The sequence below is a fragment of the Acomys minous genome (assembly GCF_964271855.1).
Source record: "Acomys minous genome assembly, chromosome: 10".
NCBI lineage: Eukaryota > Metazoa > Chordata > Mammalia > Rodentia > Muridae > Acomys > Acomys minous.
The window spans coordinates 104,215,386-104,240,074 of NC_140491.1; the positions used below are offsets into that span (position 1 = coordinate 104,215,386).

Here is a 24,689-nt window from a genome sequence, read left to right on the forward strand (position 1 = left end):
TTTGTTTGTTTTTGAGACAGGGCTTCTCTTGTGTAGTCCTGGCTGTCCTGGATTCACTTTGTACAAAGACCAGGTTGGCCTCGAACTCAGAGATTTGCCTGCCTAGTGCTGGCTAGAATTTATTTTCTCTAGTGACGTTGATTCCTTTGAATTTACTTAGAATAACACAAGATATCACTTCAGTGGTTCAAATAAGAGAATGAAGAAAAAAATCAGAATATTTCATCACAAAACCAGAATCTGCAAGGGTGGACAAACACCTGCGATGAGCTAAATCAGTCCATCCCTTGAACTCATCCACCAAGAAGACTACAGTGCAGTTACTTGGAGACATCCCATAATTATGCTACAAGTGCCTAAAAAAGGAAATTTGCTGAGAAGCATGCCAGAGAAAAAGGACTGATTTGAAAAGAGGGCCAAAACCAACAGCTACAGCATTCAAATCTGAGGTCTATAGTCAGAAATTGAGCTAACTCCATTATAATTATAGTTACTTGTGATGATGCAGACTTGGATGTCTCAGGATACATACAAATTTCTAGTCACCAAACTAGAACATTAAATAGTTCCTAAAATTTTAGGTAACATCTCTCTGGTTCATCATCACATTAAGCAAGTCCCTCTATGTCTCAACATCCATATGATTTGGAGACACCTACAGGCTAGCGTCTGCCCAGTAGAGAAGGTCGGTCTCAAGGTCCAAAGTCAGTCCATTGGGCCAAACCAGGCTGGTGTTCACAATGGGGACCCGGAAGTTTCCTCCCAATGTGGCTCTCTCAATTTTGGCATTAGTACCCCAGTCAGTCCAATACATGTACCTAGTTATCAAAAACAGAAGTCATAATTAATTCACAACAAGGAAGCTTTTAAAGACCTTTCCACTTTTTACAGAGGAAACAATATCTCATTGCAAGTAACCATAAATGTATAGTAAATAAACAAGTGCTCCATTCATCTCCACAATACATTTGCAAAATGGATATATTAAGTCAGACCAGGTAAAAGTCACCAAAAGCTCAGTTTCTGTACAGGTTGATACATTACTGCTATTCTCAATGCACATAAAGTAATTTCTGGTCGCCACCACATCTTCAAACAAGCAGATAAATCAAGAAGACATACCCTCGGCAGGGATCTAAAACAATGGCTCTTGGTTTGGGAACACGGGCTATTACAGTGCGCTTAGATCCGTCTTCGGCCATGGAATTTATTGTCTGATTTGAAAAGTCGCTGTAATAAATCCTTCTATTTATCCAGTCAAAAGCAATGCCATCAGTAACCCCTATATCTGGAGACACACAAGCAGAGATACACTCGCATGAAGATGTTAGAATCTCAAAGTGCATTAGGAATAATCAGGACGCTGACCTCCTTACATCTGCTGCCAAGGTAAACTCCACCCGGTGTGCACTTACTTGAAAGCAGGACAGTTGGAGAGCTGGTCCCTGAGTACAGGCTGACATAGGAGATCTGGCCTCGGATAGAGTTTAACTTTTGTGTGAAGAAGATCCTATTATTTCTGCGGTCATAATCCAGAGCAATGGCAGTTCGTTGCACATTTATTTCCTGGAAAGGTGGGCTATGGTCTGCAGGGTCAAAGTGTAAACTTCTCAAGGAATTATTCAGGGCATAGATGAGGAAATCGTCTCTTGAAGTAGAGCAGCTCTTGCCATCGCTTTCCAGAGCCCCAAAGGCACATCCACACTTGGGGGTAGGCAACTCAGGTAGAGCAAAACAGAAGTGGGAACACCCTCCGTTACTTTGCAAGCAAGGGTTGTTGTTAAGCTCTGCTGGTGAGAGGGGTTGAGCACGCTCATCGAAGATGGTGACATCACGTAGGTAGTTGATATTGTCTCGTATCACTGTTGGTGGATCTGTATTCCCCGGCTGCTTGCTGGCTTGGAAGACTTTTTTCAAATTCCTATCCACCCATATAATAGACTCTCCAAAAACAGTGATGCCATAAGGAGTTGGATATCGACTGCCGTAACGAATGACTTGAGATTCTCCTCCGTTGAGATGGATCCTGGCAATCATATCTAAGGAATCGTCGACCCAATAAATATAGCCAGTGCTGTGGTCCACTGCCAAGCCCCTAGGTGTGACGATGCCTTCAGAAACAAGGACAGTCCGATTGGTACAGTCAAGGAAAGAGCGTTCGATCTTTGGGTTCTGCCCATAGTCAGCCCAGAAGAGATATCTGTTCTTGGGGTCAACAACAATATGCCTAGGCATATCCACTGAGACTCTGAGGAGAACACGGCGGTATGTAGTGTTGATCCGTTGCACTTCTATCAGTGTTTCATACACAAAGGCATTGGTAAAATAAAGGTTTCCTACAGGGGAAAAAAAAAAGAGTATGCTGATGAATGGAAAACCAAGAAGAAGAAATAAGGGGGAAGGGGGTACCTTTTCAAGATAAAATATGTAAGGTTGAGGTACAATCATTATATGTTATCTTTCCAAGACAATAAATCTCAATGTAAGCTTATAAAAATAAACATTTATGCTTGGGAATTAAAGAGAATAGTTTCTTAAATTTAGAGAATATTCTCTTTTTCTCAAAAATCTTCAGCCTCAAGCTGAGCAGTGGTGGCGCACGCCTTTAATCCCAGCACTCCGGTGGCAGAGGCAGGAGAATCTCTGTGAATTCAAGGCCAGCCTGGTCTACAGAGTGAGTTCCAGGACAGCCAAGGCTAAGCAGAGAAAGCTTATCTTAAAAAAGCAAAACACAAAAACAAAACAAACAAAGAAAAAACATTCTTCAGCTTCCTTCTAACTCAGATCAGATTTCACAGACAGCCCCATTGCATTACAACTCACTTCCTACTAAGAGATGTATTTCTTTCTTCTGCTTAAAATATTATTCTTTAACATTCATTTCAGAAAGTCTAAATTAAATACCCTTTATCATGGTATAAAATTTACCCTGTCCTAAAAAGCAGAGATGACAGCCATAAACATCTTAAATGTTCTTTGTATATAAGGTTCAAGTGGTTTGGTTTTTTTTTTTTTTCCCTAAATCTTGCTAAGTAGAGTAGATGTTTTAGCGATTGACTTTCTAAAAGCCACCAAATCCAAAACCCACTTCCATTCTGTGTGAAAGTATAATGTAAAAGCTAGGATAACACACCAACTTTGCGCAGTACTATAAAATGAATGCAGTGTAAAATGAATTGTAGTGTAGTATTTCAGAGCACCATTAAGCATGAGTGGTAAGCCAGGTGTGGTGGTGCACACCTTTGATTCTAGCACTAGGGAGGCAGAGGAAGGCAGGTCTCTGTGAGTTCAAGGCCAGCCTGGTCTACAAAGGGAGACCAGGACAGCCAAGGCTACACAGAGAAACCCTGTCTCAAAAAAAAAAACAAAAAAACAAAAAAACAAAAAAACAAAAACAAGTGGTAATTCAAACCTAAGTAAGTTAATGAAATACTTAGTTGGGCACATCAATAAATAAGAGAAGCACACTAAAGATGTTTTATACATTAACATGGAAACAATTAAGAATCTGCAACTAAAACAAGGAATTTCCAAAATTTGTGGACAAATGGATTGAACTAGAAATTGTCATAATGAGTGAGTTCACACAGAAGCAAAAAGAGCTAAATGGTATATACTCACTTATATCGAGACACTAGTCCAGGGGGTACGTCCCCATGAAAAACTGTACCTACCAGGAAAGTGGGTAAGAGGGGAGGACATCCTATTGAGAATTTAGGTGTGAGAAGCCTGGGAGAAAGAGGAAATAGAAGGATCCAGCGGGTCCTGGAAAACTACAGGCAAGTCTGGGCCCTGGGGTCCTCCGCAAACTATGGCAACAGCCAAGGAAAAAATAGGCAGTAAACCTCGAACCCCTACCCAGACTAGCCGATGGACAGGACATTCTCCACTGTTGAGTGGAGAAGGAGATCTAACTTTCACACAAACTCTGGTGCCCCATATTTGAACATGTCCCTTGGATGGAGATGCCTGGTGGCACTCAGAGGAAAGATAATAGGTCACCAAGGAGAGACTTGATACCGTATGAGCATATTCAGGGGGAGGAGGTCCCCCTCAGACACAGACATAGGGGAGGGGAGGGGAGTAGGGGGGAAGTGGGAGGAAGGGAGGAATGGGAGGATACATGGGATGGGCTAACAACTGAGATGTAATATGAATAAATTAATTTTAAAAAATAAAAAATAAATAAATAAAAAGAATCTGCAACTAAAATTGCTTGCCTTTATAGTAGATTAATGCCTTTCTTTTCTCTTTATAATTTTCGATCTTTCTAGTTTAGAAAGTTGCTGTCAACCTTAGGATCAAAACTACAAACCCAAAACCAATTCAGACGACAGAGATGAAAACATAAAGCTACAGACCACGTACCTGCTGCCCAATCCACTGCAATGCCCCGGATTCCATTTGCTCCTATGCCGTAGGTGACGATGTTGGTAAAATTAGATCCATTGGGTTTGATTCTACGAATTGCATTAGAGGATCTCGCAGAGTTGCCAAAATCACACCAGTAAATAAAGCCAGAGGCAACATCCACATCTGCATGCAGAACATTTCGTCCTAGAAAATTTAAGAAAAAAAAATCATCCAACTGAACTGGCACTTTTCAACTCTCCTTTCCTCCACTTTATTGGCACTTGTTAATTATACAAACTCATGTGTTTCACTATGACTTTTCATCCCCTGTTGTCATATCCTGCTTCTCTCTACTGTTCCCTTTCCTCTGCTTCCTAATCTTCATTCTACTTTCATCTTTTTTCTAAATCCTTTTTTAAAATTATTATTATTATTATTATTATTATTATTATTATTATTATTATTATATGTATACACACATGTAAATATATAACTTCAAGCTGCTGAGCCTGCTGAGTGCTGCTCATGTGCACTGACTACTGAGTATTAGATAACCAAGTAGGGGCTCGTCCCTGAGGAAAGTTGAGTCTCCCACTTGCAGCAGTTCTTCGCTTCATTAGGGAAGGAGCCCTGTGAGATTTGCACTGGCCACGGTGACATGTGAGCCAGTGTTGTTACTGTCCTATCAAGGCGACCTGTCCTGCTTAGAGCACACAGTCTCTCAGCTTGCCCTGTCCCTGGAGCTCCTTTCCTTCTCATCTGCTCTCCCTCTGAAATCCATCTCTCTGATGGATCGCCCCAGCCATCATTACATCAGACCATTTCTTCCCCAGCTGCATACCTAGAGCACAGATCTTCCTTCCTAAACAGCACTTTCCAAAGTAAGAGTTCTGACTCCTGGGGAATAAATGGCTGGAAAACCTCGATAAGTGTCATGGAACACTCAAACACTATAGAACCATGCTGATATAAAAGAGCATTGAAAAGAGCTCTTCCGGGTCAAAATGGACCAACTGGATCAAGCAACTGATTATAATCTACTAAATTAAATGAAATTAAAGCTAAGAAAACTAAGGCTAGGAAAATGACTGTGAGTGTGAGGGGCCCCAGATCTATGTAAAGGTCAGAGTGGAGATGAAGTAATTCATCCTGTAATTCCAGCCCTCAGAAGGCGGAGGCAGGGGAACCCTGACCAAGGGCACTGCTGGAACCAGCAAGCTCCAGGCTCATCTAAAGATGCTGTCTCAGTAAATGAGGGCTACAGTGATCAAAGTCACCCCCTGGGCTTCACATGGAAGAGCATACACACGCACGTGTGCACACACACACGCACATGTAAACAAACAACTTGAGTCCAAGTGTTGGAGCACACTCTCCGGGAAGAGGATTACTAATAAATGTGAAAGAATGACAGAACCAGATAACCGTGTGTGAGCATTGTGGTCGGGATCGCCAGCGTTTGCTAAAGCCAATGATAAAAGTTGCTCAGGGAACAAGTTCTTCACGGGACCCAAGTCAAGCCCAATAGATAACCAAAGGAGGAAATGCCTCTTTACAAAGCAGTGGCTGAGTGCAAACAGCTTAACTAAATTATTGACAGTAACTCCAAGAAGATCCAAATGAAGAACACAAGATCATCGGTTTTATTTCTTCTGCATTTGTTTCCTTTTGGTTGTTGGTTTGGTTTTGCAATGCTGGGGAGCATTGCTACCACTGAGCAAGCACTATTCCAGGAAACTCTGTCACCAGCCCTTAGTTTTCTGAACATGTATCATTGCAAGAAGAATATTCTTGTATATTCCTTATGGTGCTAGAAATCTTAGTTCTTCAGGTGCTCATAAAGTGCCACATACTTTGGCTTATCCAAAGGACAAGTTATTGTTCACATATTCACAGTACACAAAGTGCATTAAAATATGATTATTATGAGCCAGATGTGTTGTCATGTGCCTTTACAGAAGGCAGAGGGAACTCTATCAGTTCAAGGGTAGCCTGGTCTACATAGTGGGTTTCAGGCCAACCAGAGCAGCATAATGAGATTTTAACCTCAAAAATCTCTTTTATTACTATGTTACAGAATAGGTTATCTTTAGCCTATACCTCATTAACAGTAATACAGAATAGTTTTTCTAAACAACCATTCTGCAATACTCCATGAAAAATCCAAGCTATACTTTATATCCCTCTATACCCATGGCTCTCGTGAAACAGAAAAATATGGCCCCATTAAAAATGCAGATTCTTCCAGCACTTGGGAGGCAGAAGCAAAAGGATCTCTGTAAGTTCAAGACCAGCCTGACCTACAAAGCAAGTCCCGGACAGCCAAGATAACACAGAGAAACTGTCTCAAAAAAAAATGCAGATTCTTAGTCGGGCGGTGGTGGCACACGCCTTTAATCCCAGCACTTGGGAGGCAGAAGCAGGTGGATCTCTGTGAGTTTGAGGCCAGCCTGGTCTACAGAGTTCCAGGACAGCTAGAGCTGTTACACAAAGAAACCCTGTCTCAAAAAAAAAAAAAAAAAGCCAAAAAACAAACAAACAAAATATGCAACCCGGAAATCTAAGTGAGCAAACTCCAGGGACAGGACTTGGCTCATCTCCAAGTTTGGCAGCCCTCCAGAAGATTCTGATGAACACTGATGAGTCCTCCAGAAGATTCTGATGGGACCCGCAGCAGATGGAAGCAAACTTGACTTACTTAGGAGTCGCCATACCTTGGCCAGCCACTGGCACCATGGCCTCTGAGTGATCAGACAACTCCAGACTAAAGCCTCTGATCGCAGGCAGCATTGAGACGACGAGGAAAGAGTTGTATGGAGAACAGGAGCGTTGGTCAGGGCTGAGCTTAAACCCGGTGGCACAGGCGCAGGAGAACATCCCCCCTGGTGTGGGCAGGCAGATCTGCTGGCAGGCATTTGGGTTGTTGCTACAGCCATTGGAGGAATCAGCAGCATCTAAAAGGATGCAAAGTCAGTCTGTAGCCTTGGGCTTGGAAGTCCACCTCATTTTTTTTTTTAACAGAGTCAACCAAATGTTAGTATAATAAAAACAATAAATATGTAATAATTAGTGCAGAAGGTTAAAATAAACACTGAAAGATGGGACTTTATTTAAATACTTAAATAGTACTGGGAGGAGGCACTAGGTAGCACATAGAAAATGGAGCATTGTTGGTTTTTGTTTTGTTTTGTTTCCATCCCCCAAAAGCATGCAAGGATTAAAGATGGCAGAAAACTATATACTGGCTTTTTGTACCCTTGCCTTTCAGTCTATGAGATAAAGACATTTAAAAGATTTTTAATCACATGCAAGCAATTAAGAAACAGAATAGCTGATTCTCTTTGGTTAGAGATCAAAATGAAAAAGAAATTCAGTATTGTCAAGCAAATAAAAAAGTTGGGAGGCAGGCAGAACAATAAAATAAAGTAAAATAAAATAAAAAAAGAAGTTAATTTGTTTCCTGTTAAGACTAAAAATTCTGTCCCAAGATTCATCAACAAATACTCTTCTTTTCCTTAGGAGTAGAGCAGTAAGCAAAACAAAAGGAGCAACAGCCCTTCATGGAGGCTCTATTATAGCCAGAAACACAGACAATAAAACAAGTAATATGGAGCTGGAGAGATGGCTCAGTGGTTAAGAGCACTGTCTGTTCTTCCAGAGGTCTTGAGTTCAATTCCCACCAATCACATACATGGTGGCTCACAACCATCTACACTGGGGTCTGATGCTCTCTTCTGGTGTGCAGGCATACATGCAGACCAAGCATTCATGTATATATAGGTAAATAAAATCATTAAAAACAAAAACAAATAATATGCTGATAGAACTCAGGTGAAACGCCAGGCAGTGGTGGCACATGGGAAGTGGAGGCGGGCAGATCTACATAGCAAGTTCCAGGACAAGCAGTGCTACACAGAAAAACCTTGTCTCCAATGAAACAAAACAAAGTAGGAGAAAAGAATGAAAGTTTACTCTGAAGCCAACTCTGGCCTTTGAGATGCCAGATTAGTCATTGAAACTTAACTGTCAAATACTCCAGGTAATTCTGCATGCACGTGTGTGCATCAGGCGTGACATGTGGAAGAGGGCTTCTAGATGTGGGTGTGCAGACATGTGAACATGCATCACACATGACAAGTACTCACTGCGTCGGTGATAAACCCGAAGACCCCTCAAGTTCCGAATGTTATCTCTCAAGACTACTTTGTTGTTCCCAGAAGACTTGTCAACTCTTTCGATGACCTCATACCGTTCATCAGAATAATAGAGGAAGGAGCCATGGACTGCGAGGCCCCACGGGTGGGCCAGGTGGTGCACCAGAATCATCCGCTCTGTACCGTCCACATTTCCTCTTTCAATCTGAAACATCAGAATCCTCGTTATTTCACTGATTTATATGAACGAAATAAGAGAGCATGTTTAAATCAGCATCCTCTTGCATGTCGTGGAGGTTGATCCTTTCTTCGGATTTCTCCGTACCTATGATGGAATTGGTACACTGAACAGGCAAACATCACCATCTTTGACTGACAGTTGGAGCCCATCAGCTGACTCCAAGGGACGGGCTAACAATTGAGATGTAATATTAATAAAATATTAAATTTAAAAAAAAAAAGAATGCGTAGAAGTACCTGAGCATGAACCATCTTGCAGTAGCTGACAGACACTGACTGTAACATCTTTATCCACCATTTCTTTAGTTAGGATAGGAGACACGCCCCCTCTAAATTATAGGGCAGCCCTCCTGGATGGGACCCAGGCTTGGTGCAATGGTGTGAAGTCAAGATGGCTTTTGTCCACTGAGAAACAATCAAGTAGACTGCTTCTGGGGAGTGCACAGAGATGGAACTGGTTTAATTTGGGTCCAAAAGCCTGTCTCTCTGTGCTTTCTTTATACCAGCAGTCCAGCTGCTGGGAGGCCTGGGTTATTCCTCACAGACAAGGGAACTCAGAAGGTTATATGACAGAAACCCCAAAGGCCTAGAGCAAAAAGCATCATGCACCTCCAGGCTGCCAGTGACTAGAGAGAAACACTGAAGCTGTGTCTGCAGGCCAGGGCTCTCAATTGGACAAGAATTAATGATAGTGGTCTTAAAAACAAAAAAAAAATTCAATAATGGGATGATGGCCAACTCACTATGACCAGAGGCCTCAGAATTATGGCAGAAGAAGAAAAAGTGTGGACATAAGGCAAATTAATGATGAAAAGCAGGGACCTTTGATGATTAAATAAGGAGAACTATTTTTTTTTTTTAGAAGGGAATGAGAAGTGGGGTATTAAGCTCACAGGGCAGGAAGATAAAGTAGGCACAGAACAGGAAGAGGAGGGAGCTAATGAGTCATGCCCAGCCAGTATTAACTTGTATACAGAGACAATACCATCTGACAAAATTCCTTCATCATTACATACATGCACCCTAGCATGTAAGGTGCTTACACCCGTGTTGCTAGTTTTATATATTTTGTTAAGTTTGGATATGGGTATGTGTGCCACCCATGTGCATATATGAGGGTAAGAGCACTCGCTTTCTACCATGTGGGTCTTGAGGATCAAACTCGGGGGTCATTGGGTTTGGCAAATGGCAACTACTTCTTTTAACTCCTCTAACTTTGTCATCATTGTAAGTACTAGAAGAGCAAAGGCTGTCTACTGCTGTTAGGTAGAGTTGGCAAGTGCCCTGGGTTTGGTACCCAGAACTTTAGTTCATGATTCTATTAACTAATAATGGTAACATCTCGGAAACCAAGCTGGTATCTAGTGATAGCAATGCCTGCTGCATGCTCATTATGGCTAACACCAGTGCCAAAGCCCTAAAATTAGTACTGAAAAAGTTCAGTATACAATCTAATTCATCACTGCTTATTACTGAGCACTTCCTTTGCCAAGATTAGCAACATAAGCACAGCAGCAAAGGCCAAGGCTCAAATGGGACCTTATAGTGCACCTCCTGGACAATAAAGGAGCTCCATCTTAGAGTTTAAAATTATCAGTAGAGGAAATTTCACGTGAATGTTGGCCATGTCCTTAGCTGCTAAGCTGAGATGCTTGATTGGGGTGTGTGTGTGTGTGTGTGTGTGTGTGTGTGTGTGTGTGTGTGTGTGTGTGTGTGTGTGTGTGTGCTCGCTCGGCAATGAAAGAACCTAGTGTCTTTTCAAAGAAAATTGTGGCGTTGCTCAAACATTAAATAAATATCTCTGAAAGGACAGGTAAGAAATGACAATTTGTGATAACTTATCCCGAATGAAACCAAAGTTTTATAGGAAAAAAAAATCATAGCCATCAATCTGTACAGAATGTTGGCACACACTGAGAACAAAGAGGGTAGAAGACTAAAATGAGGAGAGCATTGCCAAGAGAAAAGGCTAGAACACGGCGCTGGCCAAGAGAAAGAGCTAGAACACGGTGCTGGTTCAAGCAGCCCAGTAACTCTGTACTTTCAGAATCACCCAGCAGCTCACACTGCAGGGAGAGGAGACTAAAGCCGCTCTTACCACGCCTCTGCTGGTGACTGCCCAGTAGAGCTTCTGCTCCTGGATGTCCAGCGTGACGACCTCCAGATGTTGCATGTTCCCAGTGAAGAGAATCTTCAAAGATGTTCCATCCATGTTCGCGCTTGCGATCTTGGCAGGAACCCCGCTGTCCGTCCCTTGGTCTGACCAATACAGTTTCCTAGAACCACGAAAAACCATGAGGGCTTCATGAAACAGAAACTAGACAAGGGGAGCCCAATGTGGGAAAAAAGCATTCTGCCAGTGTTCTACCAGTGTTTCTGGAGTTCTGTTATCTGGGGGCTACAAGCCATTGGTACTGAAGACAGGACAGTAGACTTGTCCATCTACCCAACCTTTAAGATCTATTAAGTCAGAATGTACTGTTCAATCTTATATTGTTTAATTCCTAAAATTCCTGCATAGGGAGAAGTAAATATTCTTTGCTTGAACTTAAAAAAAGATACAGCTCCCATCCTCCATGTTCAACATAATCCATGAGTTACTGTTCTTCCTCACTGGGGTCTATACTGTTTGATGTTGCATACCCTATGGTTTGAAATGTTATCAGGACACTTCCCCCAACCAGGTCATTACAAGAGATGGTGCAGGCAGGACATACTGTCATTTAGTGTCACTCACCCACGTGCAGGATCAACAGCTATGCCAACCGGGAAACCAGCGCCAAGAGAGGTGCCATCATTGGTGATCAGTGTTTTTCCATAGCGCACATCTCCCTGGAGCGTCAACACCTACAGTCCAAAGCCATGTATTAGACCCTAATTTCTTTCATGGAAGCAAAGACAGATGGGACACGAAACTAAAGCTAAAGCATGGCCAGCAATGAGACGGCATGAGATGTCCCGAGTGTCTGATTGTGCCTCTCTCTGTTCCCACTTCCTCTTTCTTGTCTGTCACTGGGGCGGGGGGGGGGGGGGGGTGCGGGGGATAGTATCAGTGGGGATGAGAATCAGGACTGGAGATAGCTCAGTGTTTAAGAGCACTGGTTGGTTGCTCTTCTAGAAGATCCTGGTCTAAGTTCTCAGCACCCACACTTTGGCCCATAAGTGCCTATAAGTCCAGTTCCGGGGGAATCTGACATTCTCTTATGGCATCCATGGACACTGCTTCAATGTGCTGCAGCAACAGCAGATCCCATCCTCAACTGAGGAATAAATGTACACAAGACAATCGCTACCTGGGGCTTCACATTTAAGATTTTTCTGTAAAACTGCTACTGGGTGTAAATAGACTGCTTATGTCTGTGTTAGTTTTGCCTTTCTCTTTCCCTCTCTCAATCTCTCTCAATCTCTCTCTCTCTCTCTCTCTCTCTCTCTCTCTCTCTCTCTCTCTCTCTCTCTCTCTCTCTCTCTCTCTCTCCTCATTTGAAGTTGCCTCTTTCCGTTACCTCGTTACCTTGGCTGGACCTACGGGATCACATGGCTCACACCAAGTCCCTTCTTCTAGACTTCTGTTCTACCTCGTTCTCTCACACAGCCACCTCTATGTAGGCTTCATTTTTTTTTTTTCAATGAACAGGTGTGCAGCTACCCCTAGTGGGAAGCAGGCTCCTCAGCACCCAGTATTTTCAACAGGGAGTGAGATATGAGTCGCCTATGCTGGGATGGGATAGATAAGCAAACATTATACCTGCTTTCTTTGCATTCACCGGAAAGAATTATCAATTCCCTCACTGATTAACCAATACAAACGCCTGGATGACTCTTCTGCCATTTTGAATACAGTGATAATGAACTGTGACCCTAACCCTGAGTCATTTGTCTAAGGCCGAATAGCTCCTGACTGTGGGTTATCATCGCTGTCTCCATTCATAAGATGTATTGTGTTCTAGTTTTGCTTTGGTTTTTATTTCAGGGTTTTTTAATCCCTCTGCCTTTGCCATACTTTGTTTTTTCAGAAATAGGTATTGGGCATCCTTCCAGGCTCAATTCAAATAATCACAGACAAACTTTCCACAGACCTTCCTATCTAAATAGTACTTTATGTTCACTGCTTTTACCGTACAGGAGCAAAGTTATTGGTTTGTGTGTTAGCTTTGCTCATCTTTGAATATCCAGGACTAACCAGGGTTCCGATCCATAAAAGGCACTTACTAATATATATTGGATGAATAAAATATGCAAGTAAAGTAACCACAAGGCCAGACTGAATTGGATATTGAATTGGATTCTCTGCACTTCATCATACTGGACTGAAGTCTCAATTACAAACTAAGTTTGTATAGTTCAAGAGGCCTTGTCACTTGATACACACATACACACACTCAGTGGTTCCCCCCCCCCCCAATAGGCTGTTCATTTTACCTGTTGCTGCTGGAGACCTATTCGAAGCCTTTGTAAAATTGAAACCAGATCACAGAAAGAGAGGGTGCTCATCACCACTTTGCCATGAGGGCCTTTAGTTTGGCAGTGAGGTTCTCAGTAGCACATCATGTTTTGATGAGCTTCAGATTATGAGAAGTGCCTTCTGACACTGTCAGATGGGGTTAGAAAGGTCCAGATTCCTGCACTCGTTCCTGGCGCTGAAGCCAACCAGTTCTGCCATTTCTTGATTTCTGTGGCTCTCAGTTACTTATGTAAAAAGGCTTGCACCAGATAGATGGGCCTTCAGGATCCCACCACACCAGTAGATTCTGTTTGCTTTGAGACATTCCATGGATTGGCATTTGTGCATATTGCAAAATTGTTGTGAATCACTAGCCGCCATATCACTGTGAACTTGTAAGCTATGAAGTACTGTTTACTGTGGGCTCTACCAAGCCAATAGGAATCTCACCAAACAAACCAAAGAGCAACTGCGTGCCAACTCGCAGGTCTACTGACTATGGCTCTCATAAAAAAACCCTTCCTTCTCCTTAGGAACTCACTTTCAAAACCAGCACGAATTAATATTCCTACACATACTTACTGTTGTCCCATAGTGGAGAAAAGCAATACTGGTGCCATGGGCTTACGTCATGTGATTTCTATCCTACCCTGCGTCTAGAGTATCTCCTGGGAACCGAGATACAATGAGCACTTATCTCAAAGAGGAATTAGAATCAGGTTTCACTGTTAGGAAAACTACATTGGAGCCAGAGTGGCATTTTTATCTGATGACAGAGGTAGCTATAAACTTGGTTGATAACTGATGCAGTATTTCATCTACAGTTTTAATAAGCTTTCTTAGCATGCTATAAATTAGCCAGTATCCTTTAGAGGGGCACAGTAGAATTGATGATTTGCTAGAAACAATCTAGAGCAATAGAATGTTCCATTAATTTATTTTCATAAGGTCATTTTTATTTCCCATGGAGTTTAGGGTATACTTGCTGTTGTCGTTGTTATTGTTGCTGCTGCTATTACCGTTTTGCTTCGTAGGTATTTTTGGTTTTACTTTTGGGAGTGGAGCTTACAACAAGATGTCACTTTATAGCCCAAGGTGGCCTTGGGATCATGGCAGTCCCCCTGCCTAAGCCTCCCTTGTACTGGAATCAGAGGTGTGAGCCACCATTCCTGAGAATATATTCTCCGTGAATCTAAAAGCGATGTTTGTACCTACATAATAATGGAACTGTTACCTCAATGGACCGACTTGCAGGGGTGGTATAATAAATGTTTCTCGACACCCAGTCTAAGGCCAGGCCCAAGGAAGACCCCAGCAGAGACAGAGGAGCAAACACAGTCCGGTTGCTGCCGTCAGTCTTCACTCTGTGAATTTCACCCTGGGAAGAAAGACAAGGGAGGTGAGCTGAGCTGCGATGGGACAGCATGGCCCCTATACAGAAGCCGTCCTCTTCTCTCCCTACAGCTCTTGCCAGCTGCCAGTGTTTTCTTGATAATCTTCACTCATCAGAAAAGCAAAGTTGAGTGCCTGACCCTTCAGGAAAAAAGCTCACTGTATGGTGCCTTAAAAATAAAAGTTAAAAGCGCATTCTAAAGTGGCTCAGACGTTACGCAAGAAGACAGACAGCATCAAACACAAAGATGTCTTCATTACTTCTTTCTTTCTCCTCGCTCTTTCCCCATTCTGGCAGATTGCTTCCATAGGAAAACAAAAACAAAGCAGAATGGTACTGGAGAAACATTTGCCCCAGAAGCAAGGGTTTTAACCCAAGGCCCCTAGGAGCTCCACCAAGTACCCTTCTGGAATTCCCTGAAGGAGCTTTGTCTTAAGTAATGACCATATATACATTGAATGTATCCAGAACTTACCGGATTCTCAACCCAATAGATGAATTGCTCTGAGTCATCAAACTCAACATCATAACCATTATGTATGCCTGGAATGGGGACCATTGCGTCATTGCTCTTAACCTCAGGATCAAGGGAGATTCCAAATATTATGTTTTCTCTTACAGACATCAAGAAAGGTTGGTCACCTGTAAACACACCAATCAAAGGACACTGCAGCACTAACAACACACAGCAGAGGTGTCATTGTCTCCTTACTCATGGTGACAAACTAGCAGAACAGTCAGAACGTTCTTCTCTCTCCACCCATACACAACCTTAACAACAAAGAATTTTGAGTCAATCTTCAGGGAGGGTGGAGAAATGAAAGACAACTTTGTGAATAGTAACTTGGCCTCATGCCTCTCAGATGTCGTTGAGTTAATATGTGTCTTCCTTACTAGACTCTAATTCACAAAGTAGCACAATTACCATTGTGCTTAATTTTTATCACTATTATATATCTAGTGCTTGATAGAAACATTGGACTAAAAGAATGGCCCGAATAGGAGAGGACTAGGGAGTACCTACAGCAAAGAGTGCTTCTCTTGTTTGCAAGAGACCATGGGTTCAGTGTGTGTGTGTGTGTGTGTGTGTGTGTGTGTGTGTGTGTGTGTGTGTGTTTGTGTGTGTAGTCAATAACATCACATCATTGAATGGATAGAATTCACACAAGGGAATATATAGTATCTTCAAATTTTCCCCAAATATCTAGTGATGACGTAAAGACCCCAGGTTGCATTTTTAATTCCTGAGTCAGAAACCATGTGGGTGTGCAGCTATGCTTTGTCTACTTGGTTAGGTCATAGTGGAAAGTGTATTTTCTACATAAATGTAAGAGAACGTTCTCATTTTAATTTTTAAACTGTGAAATTAGGAAAAGTAAGTCCAGTGAGATGGCTCAGCGGGTTAAAGTGCTGGCCACGGAAGCCTGATAGCCTCAGTTTGAACTCTAAAACCCAGAGTGGAAGGAAACAACTGACTCTTGTAAGCGGTCCCCTGACATCCACACTCTGTGGTATCTGCATGCTCCCATGGGCACAGGCACACAAATACACACTAGTAAGAATTAATAGTAAAAATAAAGCAAAAATGTACATGAAAAAGAAAGCAGCCAGGAAATCCCATAATCTCCCTGTCCATCAATAACCACTATTGGTTTAACCGATGTTTGCTTGTGTCTTTTTCTAGAATTTTTTTTTAACTGTTGGCTAGGTTTTTGGTTTTGCAGTACTGAGATTAAACCCAGGGCCGCACACAGGCACTGCCAGGACGAGTGACAACTCCAGTCCAACTTTTAACACTTCAAACAGATACCCCAAGGCTTGCGTTGGACAATCAATGTGTTGTCTTCACCGTACAGTATCAAACAGCACTGCCAAGGCTATCCAGAGGCTTAGCAAACACTACCGAAGGCATAGACGCAGCCAAGTCAAATGAAATGTTTTTCTACCTGTTAGTAATTCACTTAAGCTCACTGAGGGAAATGTGTAACTTTTCTTAATGAGCATATATTGGCAGTCAGGCTACACTTCAGAAACCAAGTAAGGAATACTAAAGACCACTTCCAAAGGCAAACCCATGGAAAAACCACAAGGGCAACTATTTGTGAAATGACAAATAATACTATTTAGAATCATTATCCGAGCCTGCAGGTGGTGACACACGCCTTTAATCCCCGCACTTGGAAAGCGGAGACAGGCAGGAATACACAGAGAAATCCTGTCTCAAAAAAAAAATTTAAATAAAATTAAAAAATAATAATAGTAGTAATAATAGTAATAATAATAAATAACCCTCAGATAGTAATATGGATGATAACAGTCCCCAAGAATCAGCTAGAGATCTTTGGCTCTCTGAAGGAATTCTTTGTATTTAAAAATATCTGTGCCCAGATTAATCTTCTCTGAAAGACTCAAGGAAACACTTAATTAAACAGTGTCAACAAGGATTAGTAATATAATAAATCTCTGAGGAAAAGTAGCAAATGACAATCCCTGTTGTAAGATTTGCCAATAATTAAAACCTTTCATGGTGAAAGTATCCCTGCACAATGTCACTATGTGGGTGGGTCTTCGTGTTTAGTAACCTCACCTGCAGAGCCTGTAAACACTCTACATGCCATGAATCTGTTATGCATTTTCCATCTGAAAAACCAGTTTACCTGTAGATTTGGACTTTTAATTTAGAAATGTGTTACAACTAACCACTTAGTTGCTTATCAGTTTCAAAATATAGTCACTCCTCTCCAGTGAGAAAGGAATAGGTTTGGAGGAACTTAAAATCTCTAAGCAGCAGAGGATTTTTAAAGAGTGTATGCATGCACATTTCTCTTTCTCTTTGCAATCTCCAAAGCACTGGACATAATACACCACATATCTGCCCTTCAATCAACCCACCGGAATAACCAAGATTAAATTTCTCCAGTAGCCACTTGTAATATTTCTCACAGAGACCGTACTTATTTCTAAGATATAAGATAATATTAATAATGATACTGAAGTTGGTCATAAGACCCAGGACAGATCACTCATCATTGACTATTTATTATAAGAATAAAAAAAAAACAATGAAACAATGGACCTGAAAAATATTTAAGCTGTACACAAGCATTCTTTAAAATGCAGACTTTGAAAGTCACTTACCAGAAAGTTCAAGTGTAAGAAAACATGAGGTTAAAGAGTGCTTAACCAACATGCACCGCTAACATTAGCTCCATAGACAGAACCTACGTAGCAACTGTGATGCCCACTGGACATAGTGGGAAATAACACGCTCCGTTCCGGTTACAAGTGGGTTGCGAGTTTCCACAGCCTAGCACAAACTATGTCAGGTTTGATGGTCAGAACACACTTACCTCTCACACAGTTGACAGAATCAGCCGAGAGGTTCCATCCTGAAGGACAAGCACAAGAGTAATGTCTAGGCTCCTGTGCAGAAAGCAGGCAAAGATGGCTGCAGGAGGCAGAGGCACACGGATTTGGGGCTGTGGGAGAAAGAAAGGAATGCATGCTTGAATAAAAAGCTGCCTACACCATGGTGCACGGGGTCATGACCCCACCCTGAGCTCCCAGTGTTGCAAAGGGGAATGCTTGACGTTACCATTGTTAAAAGGCACAAGGGGGAGCGATGGCTTTCACCCAGTCTATAACCAATATATGATAGCCACTGGATTATCTAATATAAATATAATGTCTCCTTGCTGGACCTGAAAGCTATCTTGTTGCATGAAATGACAGCAGGTGATATGCGGGCTGTGTGACCTTGATGTCTACCCAGCAAGATTCCTGTTGTGCTTAGATAGCAATCTTCAATTTTTCCACATCTTTGCATGTGCCAGCCCTTGAAAAGAGGATTCTGTGTACCATCTAGGCCCACAGGGTGTCTCCAGATCCTGGTTCATCTATAAATGGCATGCCAGATGATCTATTCTTTTTCTCACACCCCCCCCCCACACACACACAAATATTAATCATCTGCTAGGTACCAAAGGCCATTCTGAACACTGTGCACTGTAGAAAGGAAACAGAACTAAACTCATGTTGGAAGTGGCAATTTCAGAATATGAGGATGAGAACAGTAATGAGAGGGCAGCTATCTCAGGGAGGGCGGTGAAGAACAGCTTCTCTGAGAAGGTGGCAGTTGAGCAGAACCCCAAAGGACACAAGGCAGCAATCCTGACAAGAGACAGAAGACAGATGTTCACAACAGAGCAAAGAAGGCAAAGGGTCAAAGGTGAGAACTCGCCTGGTGTGTCACTGGACCATGATGTAGTCCAGCATGGTGAATGTAAGCCACAGAAGAAACAGGCTCAGATTCTGAGTGTGAAACACCACTGGAGAGATTTGAGGAGAGAAGATTCTGGGATGGTTAAGTGTTCTCCCTCCCAACAGAAAGGTCACCAGCAAGGCATAAATCTCTGTATCATCTGATCACCCACACCCCATGCATGAAGGTGACCGGTGGTTCCCACAGCAGGACACCTACAAGGCAGTCGTAGCATAATGAGTCCCGATAATTAGTAGCTTTAAAAGGTCACAGACGTAACGGCTTAATTGCTGAATAAAAATAACAATGAGGATATGCTATCACCACCTACAAAGGACTACTTCTCTTGTACTAAATAGAGGGGAGAGCAATGCAGGGGCCAGGAGAGGCATGTAGCACTGTGGTCAGTGAAAAGTGTATTGCCCATGCGCTTAACTGCCCATGCTATTCCCAGGCAGGCTGTGTTGATCACTTACAAGATGGCTGTCTTGAAGGATGGATGGCAACAATCCCAAGAGGCTGATGAACGCTATACATTACAATAGACTGGTTCCTCCCGTGCCACTTGTTGGCCTGCATAACCTGACTAGTACCACGGTCAGTCCAGTACATAGTGTCTTCAAACAGAGTCACGGCATGAGGATGGTGGAGAACCTGAAAAAGCAGAACCAGACAGTGCAGAAATGGAGATGGATGTCTATCTGGTCAAGGAGGTCTTCCTAGCCACTTAACTACTGAAGGTGCTGGGAAGTAGCTCATACAAGTACCTGCTATTTAGGAATGAACTTGGTATCAATTTTTAAAACGAAACTTTTTCCGGGCCTACTTCTGCCACTCACTCGGTTATATTGAAGGCAAATGTTACCCAAAGACAGGAAGCCGCCTCTTGCGGTTTCCTTGAGTCATGGGAACTAACCAATGAGAGCTCTTTGGTAATCTACACTTTTTTTCCTGCATTGGCCAATTTGTATGAATTCACTGAATAAAAAATATTAAACACATAACAAGCTCTCATTTCATTGAGAAATATGAGTCTAGTTTATTCACTTTTATTAAGCCCTGGTTCTTAAAGACATATAAGCAAAAGACTACCATCTACAGATTGCTTCAGTCACATTGGCTATTAATCTTTTCCAGGACATGGTAAAAAAAATAAATATGACTATGACTAAAACAAACATTAATTTTCTTGTTAGTAACAGAAGGTAGATTATACCTCACTGTGGTTAAATGTGAACTTTATTGCAAACTTACCAGATCACTAGCAATGACCTGCCTTCTGTTGTGTCCATTGTAATCACAGAATTCTATGTAATCGAGATAGGCATCCATGAAGTAGATGAGTCGGTTGGGGTAGTCAATACTTAAGCCACAGGGCCAGTAGATCTTTTCCTGGACAATGACTGTGCGCATGGTGCCATCCATGCTAGCTCGCTCAATGCGAGGATAGTGGCCCCAGTCAGACCAGAACATTAGATTGTCGCTGTGAAAAGAGGGACCATAGACAGAAAAGGTAACTCCCACTGACATAATATACTTCATTGTTTCCTCTGTGACCATAATGCAAGCACAGACCATCTGGATGCCTTTATAATGTGCATAAAATGTGTACTACATTATGACAGGGAAATGCCCTGATGCCAACAATCCACAAATAATTATTTGTCCCTGCCGATTTACCCTACCAGTTTTAAGTAGTAATTATCCATCTCAGAGATTCATTATAAATGTCACTGATGTGTAATACCTGGGAAGCCAGCATCACACTGAACATAAACCATTTAATTCACCGTCCAAAAGTAAACAATCTCACTTACAGAATCTACAGAAAATCTAGGAAAGATTTTCAAAGGTTCTGAAATACACGAAAGAAGTTCTTGCTTCCTCTTACACCTATCAGACAGATGTCTCTTCCTTACTAGGTGTAAAAGGAACCACTAGGAAATAACAGGAACTGTAGGCAGAAAACAGCCATTTTGTTGTGCCAAAATCACAGCTAAATGACCCATCTACGGGCCATTATTACTGCATGCACTAATTAGAAACTGACATCCATTCAATATGTGCATGGCTAAACTAGTAAATGTAGGCATAAGGTTATTGTGTAGTTTAACTTAAGCTGCTCAAGATTGTGCTGTGAAGCCTTGTTCTACCAAAAGAGTCTCAATTATTTGTGTGATATCCAGGTTAAAAAAAAATAAGCTAAGAAAAACAAACAACTGTTTTATACAGACAACTTGAACAAGGAAACGCTTTTCTCACCCCATTCTGGGATCTACTGCCAGTCCTCTAGGCTTTGTGACATTTTTGCTGATCAGTACTGTCCTGTGGCTGCCATCAATCCTAGAAACTTCAATTGTTCCAAGAGTGTAATCCGTCCAGTAAAGGTTGCGACCTATCCAATCCACTGCAATCATTTCTGTAACAGAGAGACCACTGTCGTGTACCTACAGGCAAAGGGATAAGAGGTGACTGTTAGAAAGAATAAATGGAACGAAACACGGAAATTATATGCAAGTCTAGGAGTAGAAAGTTAACATGTTGGGTTTGGAACAATTTGTCTCCCAATGTGGCTAACCAGTAAGCCAATTTAGGGATAAGTATCTAAGGCATCTGTGGCATTGAATAATGAGACAATTGTATTCGCAGGTGGTTTCATTTTGATTTTAACAGCTTCTGCACTTGCTAAAGGCTCTACCAATGTGTAACCACTGACAGTGTTCGCTAAATAAATTGTGACTATCAGGGATTAAGAATCCAACTCAGGGGGCTAGAGAGATGGTTCAGTGGTTAAAAGCTGTCACTGCTCTTGCAGAGAACCTAAGTTTGTTTCTCAGTGTCTGCATGGCTCATGACGGGAGATCAGACATCATCTTCCGGCCTCTACCAGAAACTGCGCACGTGCGCGCACACACACACATACACACACGACATACACTCAGACACATAAAATGAAATAAATAAATAAAACGAACTCAGGGAGGTAGGCTGAAAAGTTTAAAAGTCAATTGAAGGTCGGCGAAGCAACTCTAGCACTTTCCGGCGCTCTGACCTATGAAAGATTCACAAAGTATCTGCATCACACGGCATAGAACTCAGAACCATGGAGAGCCTTGGAGAACACAGGAATGAAGTCAAGAACATGCAGACCTCGTGACTATGATGTGCTGCCCAGGACGAGGGAGGTGAGGAACAAGAGCAAAGACAGAAGAGCTCTAGAAGGGCGCTTACCACTCTCTTGTCTGTTCCATTTTGAAAGGCACTCCAGGTTTTACCCTGCCACAAGTCAGACCAGAAGATACGACCAGTGACCGAATCAAAATCAAGAGCAACCACGTAAGAGACATCCTGAACCAGCGAATAGATGTTGTGCATGTGGGCAGTGATGTTGTCCACAATGATTTTGTCACGGCTTGCTACAGCTAACAACAGACTTTCAGAGCCTATACAGGAAAAAAATAAAAAAAATTAAATTAAATTAAAAAGAAAGAAAGAAACTGTCAATGAATCTAAAAGAAAGATGCAACTATGCAACTAAAGGATCTCTTCAACATCCAATGCGTGATACCAAACTAGAGAAATGGGGGAGACCACAGGAACCACCTCCTGAACACCCCTGAGCTCATTGGAAGCTAAGCGGAGTCAGGGGAACCTTATTTTTTTTTTTCATTGATATGCATTAGCATGTAAAAACTAGTTTTCTGGAAAAAAAGCCTTTTTTTTTTCTTTGGATTATTGCAGTGGGCATCTAAGTGCCAGTCTGGAGTGAGCTATACTTACATCCATCCTTGTGCTGCCTTTATTAAAATTTGCTCTCTACCTTAGCAGTCAAGTAGGCTTGATTCCTGGCAGGAATCAAGTGTCGCGTATTTTGGTTTTCCCCAAAGCATCAGTTATAGATGAAGGTTCTGTCTAATATTCCTTTGCCCCTTAGTAATAAGTCACATGACATTTACGTTGTCCTAAGGCTACTCAGAGACAGGTCTCTGCCTCCGCTGTAGCTGCAGTGACCAAATGGCTGAGTTCTGACCAATCGGTAACAAGGATGCATCTACTTGCAGATAGCATCCTTTTCCTACCCTGCTTTTTTTATTATTAATCTATCTATTTGCTCATGTTACATCCCCATAGCAACCCCACTCCCTCCTCTCCTCCAGGTCCTACCCTCCCTCATACTTCCCCCATACATCTTTCTTTCTCCAACCTCCCCAGGTACCGACCCACCCTGAGTGCCAAGTTGCAACAGGACTAAGTGCCCCCTCTTTTACTGAGGCAAGACAAGGCAGCCCTGCTAAGGAAACGGGATCCAGAGGGAGGCCACAGAGTCCAAGTCAGACACAGGCCTCCCTCCAATTGTTAGGGGACCCACTTGAGAACCAGTCAGCTCATTACTTCATGCGTATAGGGAGCCTAGGACCAGTCCATCCATGGTCTTTGACTGGTGGTTCAGTCTCAGTGAGCCCCCATGGGCCCAGGTTACTTGACTATGTAGGTCTTCTTGTGGTGTCCTTGACCCCTCCATCTCCCTCCTTCCTTCCCCTAACTTCCACATGCCTAGCCTACTTCCTAGAGAAAGGAAAGACTGGGGCAAACTTATTGAATCTTAGGTGGAAACTTCATAATAATAAGAATCAGTCTGTCCCTTAGCCTGCGCTCATCCAGCCTATTTGAAAGGAAAGGAGCCAGGTGGTGGTGGCACATTCCTTTAATCCCAACACTCGGGAGGCAGAGGCCAGCCTGGTATAGCCAGGTATACACAGAGAAACCCTGTCTCGAAAAATCAAGAAGAAAGAAAGGTTCCTTCTTTTCTTTTTTTACATTGGTATTTTTGAAGCAAGCCTCGTGAGGTCCAGGTTGGCCTTGAACTCACTATGAAGCCCAGGTTGAGCTGATCATACCTCCCAAGTGCAGGCTAACAGGCATATGCCACTGTGTTCTGCAATAAAAGAACTTTTTAAAATTATTTATTTTTATTTATTACACAGTGTTCTGTACTGCATGTGTGTCTGCACACCAGAAGAGGGCACCAGATCTCATTATAGATGGTTGTGAGCCACCATATGGTTGCTGGGAATTGAACTCAGGACCTCTGGAAGAGCAGCCAGTGCTCTAAGCTGCTGAGCCGTCTCTCCAGCCCAATAAAAGAACTTTTAAATCCTCCTCTGTTAAATAACTTTGAAAGCAGCTGGATCAATATTCTAATATCTAGTACCTTCGCTTTCATATGGATCAAAAGGCATTGAATAAGATGTCTAGGAGACTAGTCAGGAGTCAGGCTGACCAGACATCAACCTTGCCAAATGCTTACATACTGAAGAGGCTTAGTAAATTTCCCGGAGCTGGTTCCCTTTTAAGCTTAATAATTAATTACCTGTGACTTTGCAAGTCCGCCCATCACTTTCCAATGTATATTCTGCATCACAAGCACACCGGAAGGAACCTCTCATGTTGATGCACTGCTGGCTACAAAATCCTGGAGTATCACACTCATTTATATCTTCACAGGTCTTGGTATCATTGGCAAGTTGGTATCCTGATGGACAGACGCATGTGGCTCCAAAGGGCCCTTGGATACACTGGTGAGTACAGCCACCATTAAAATGTGAGCAGCTGTCTTGATCTAGAAGAGAGTCATCAGGGGAAAAGTCAGACATTCCTGCCTTTTTGACTCACTCCAGTGTAGTTTTCCTACCTGTGAGTTAATTAAGAGCCACAATCTCCTTGATGATCTGTTTAGTGTCTTTTCTGAATTGCCTTAGGATATAGTATCCATTGGAACCGGGCTCTACAACTACCCCTCCAGTATAATTCCATTTACTGCTGTGAGAGAGCCTTAGGGAAATACTC

General features: G+C 42.4%; 1 protein-coding gene across 2 annotated transcripts in view; it reads right to left on the reverse strand.

Annotated features, from left to right (window-relative positions):
* The window catches only part of LRP2 (LDL receptor related protein 2), a 161,160-nt gene that overhangs the window by 54,130 nt on the left and 82,341 nt on the right, over window positions 1-24,689 (reverse strand). For both annotated transcript variants that reach the window (XM_084800290.1, XM_084800289.1), the window contains exons 26-41: window positions 24,214-24,462; window positions 22,074-22,285; window positions 21,105-21,289; window positions 20,097-20,325; window positions 19,319-19,496; window positions 17,932-18,060; window positions 15,057-15,223; window positions 14,423-14,566; window positions 11,485-11,594; window positions 10,846-11,023; window positions 8,499-8,712; window positions 7,068-7,307; window positions 4,369-4,557; window positions 1,416-2,336; window positions 1,123-1,288; window positions 660-818 (exon numbers count right to left, since the gene is read on the reverse strand). In XM_084800290.1, coding sequence (XP_084656416.1) covers window positions 660-818; window positions 1,123-1,288; window positions 1,416-2,336; window positions 4,369-4,557; window positions 7,068-7,307; window positions 8,499-8,712; window positions 10,846-11,023; window positions 11,485-11,594; window positions 14,423-14,566; window positions 15,057-15,223; window positions 17,932-18,060; window positions 19,319-19,496; window positions 20,097-20,325; window positions 21,105-21,289; window positions 22,074-22,285; window positions 24,214-24,462 — 3,670 coding nt within the window. The remainder of the gene's footprint in view (window positions 1-659; window positions 819-1,122; window positions 1,289-1,415; window positions 2,337-4,368; window positions 4,558-7,067; window positions 7,308-8,498; window positions 8,713-10,845; window positions 11,024-11,484; window positions 11,595-14,422; window positions 14,567-15,056; window positions 15,224-17,931; window positions 18,061-19,318; window positions 19,497-20,096; window positions 20,326-21,104; window positions 21,290-22,073; window positions 22,286-24,213; window positions 24,463-24,689) is intronic.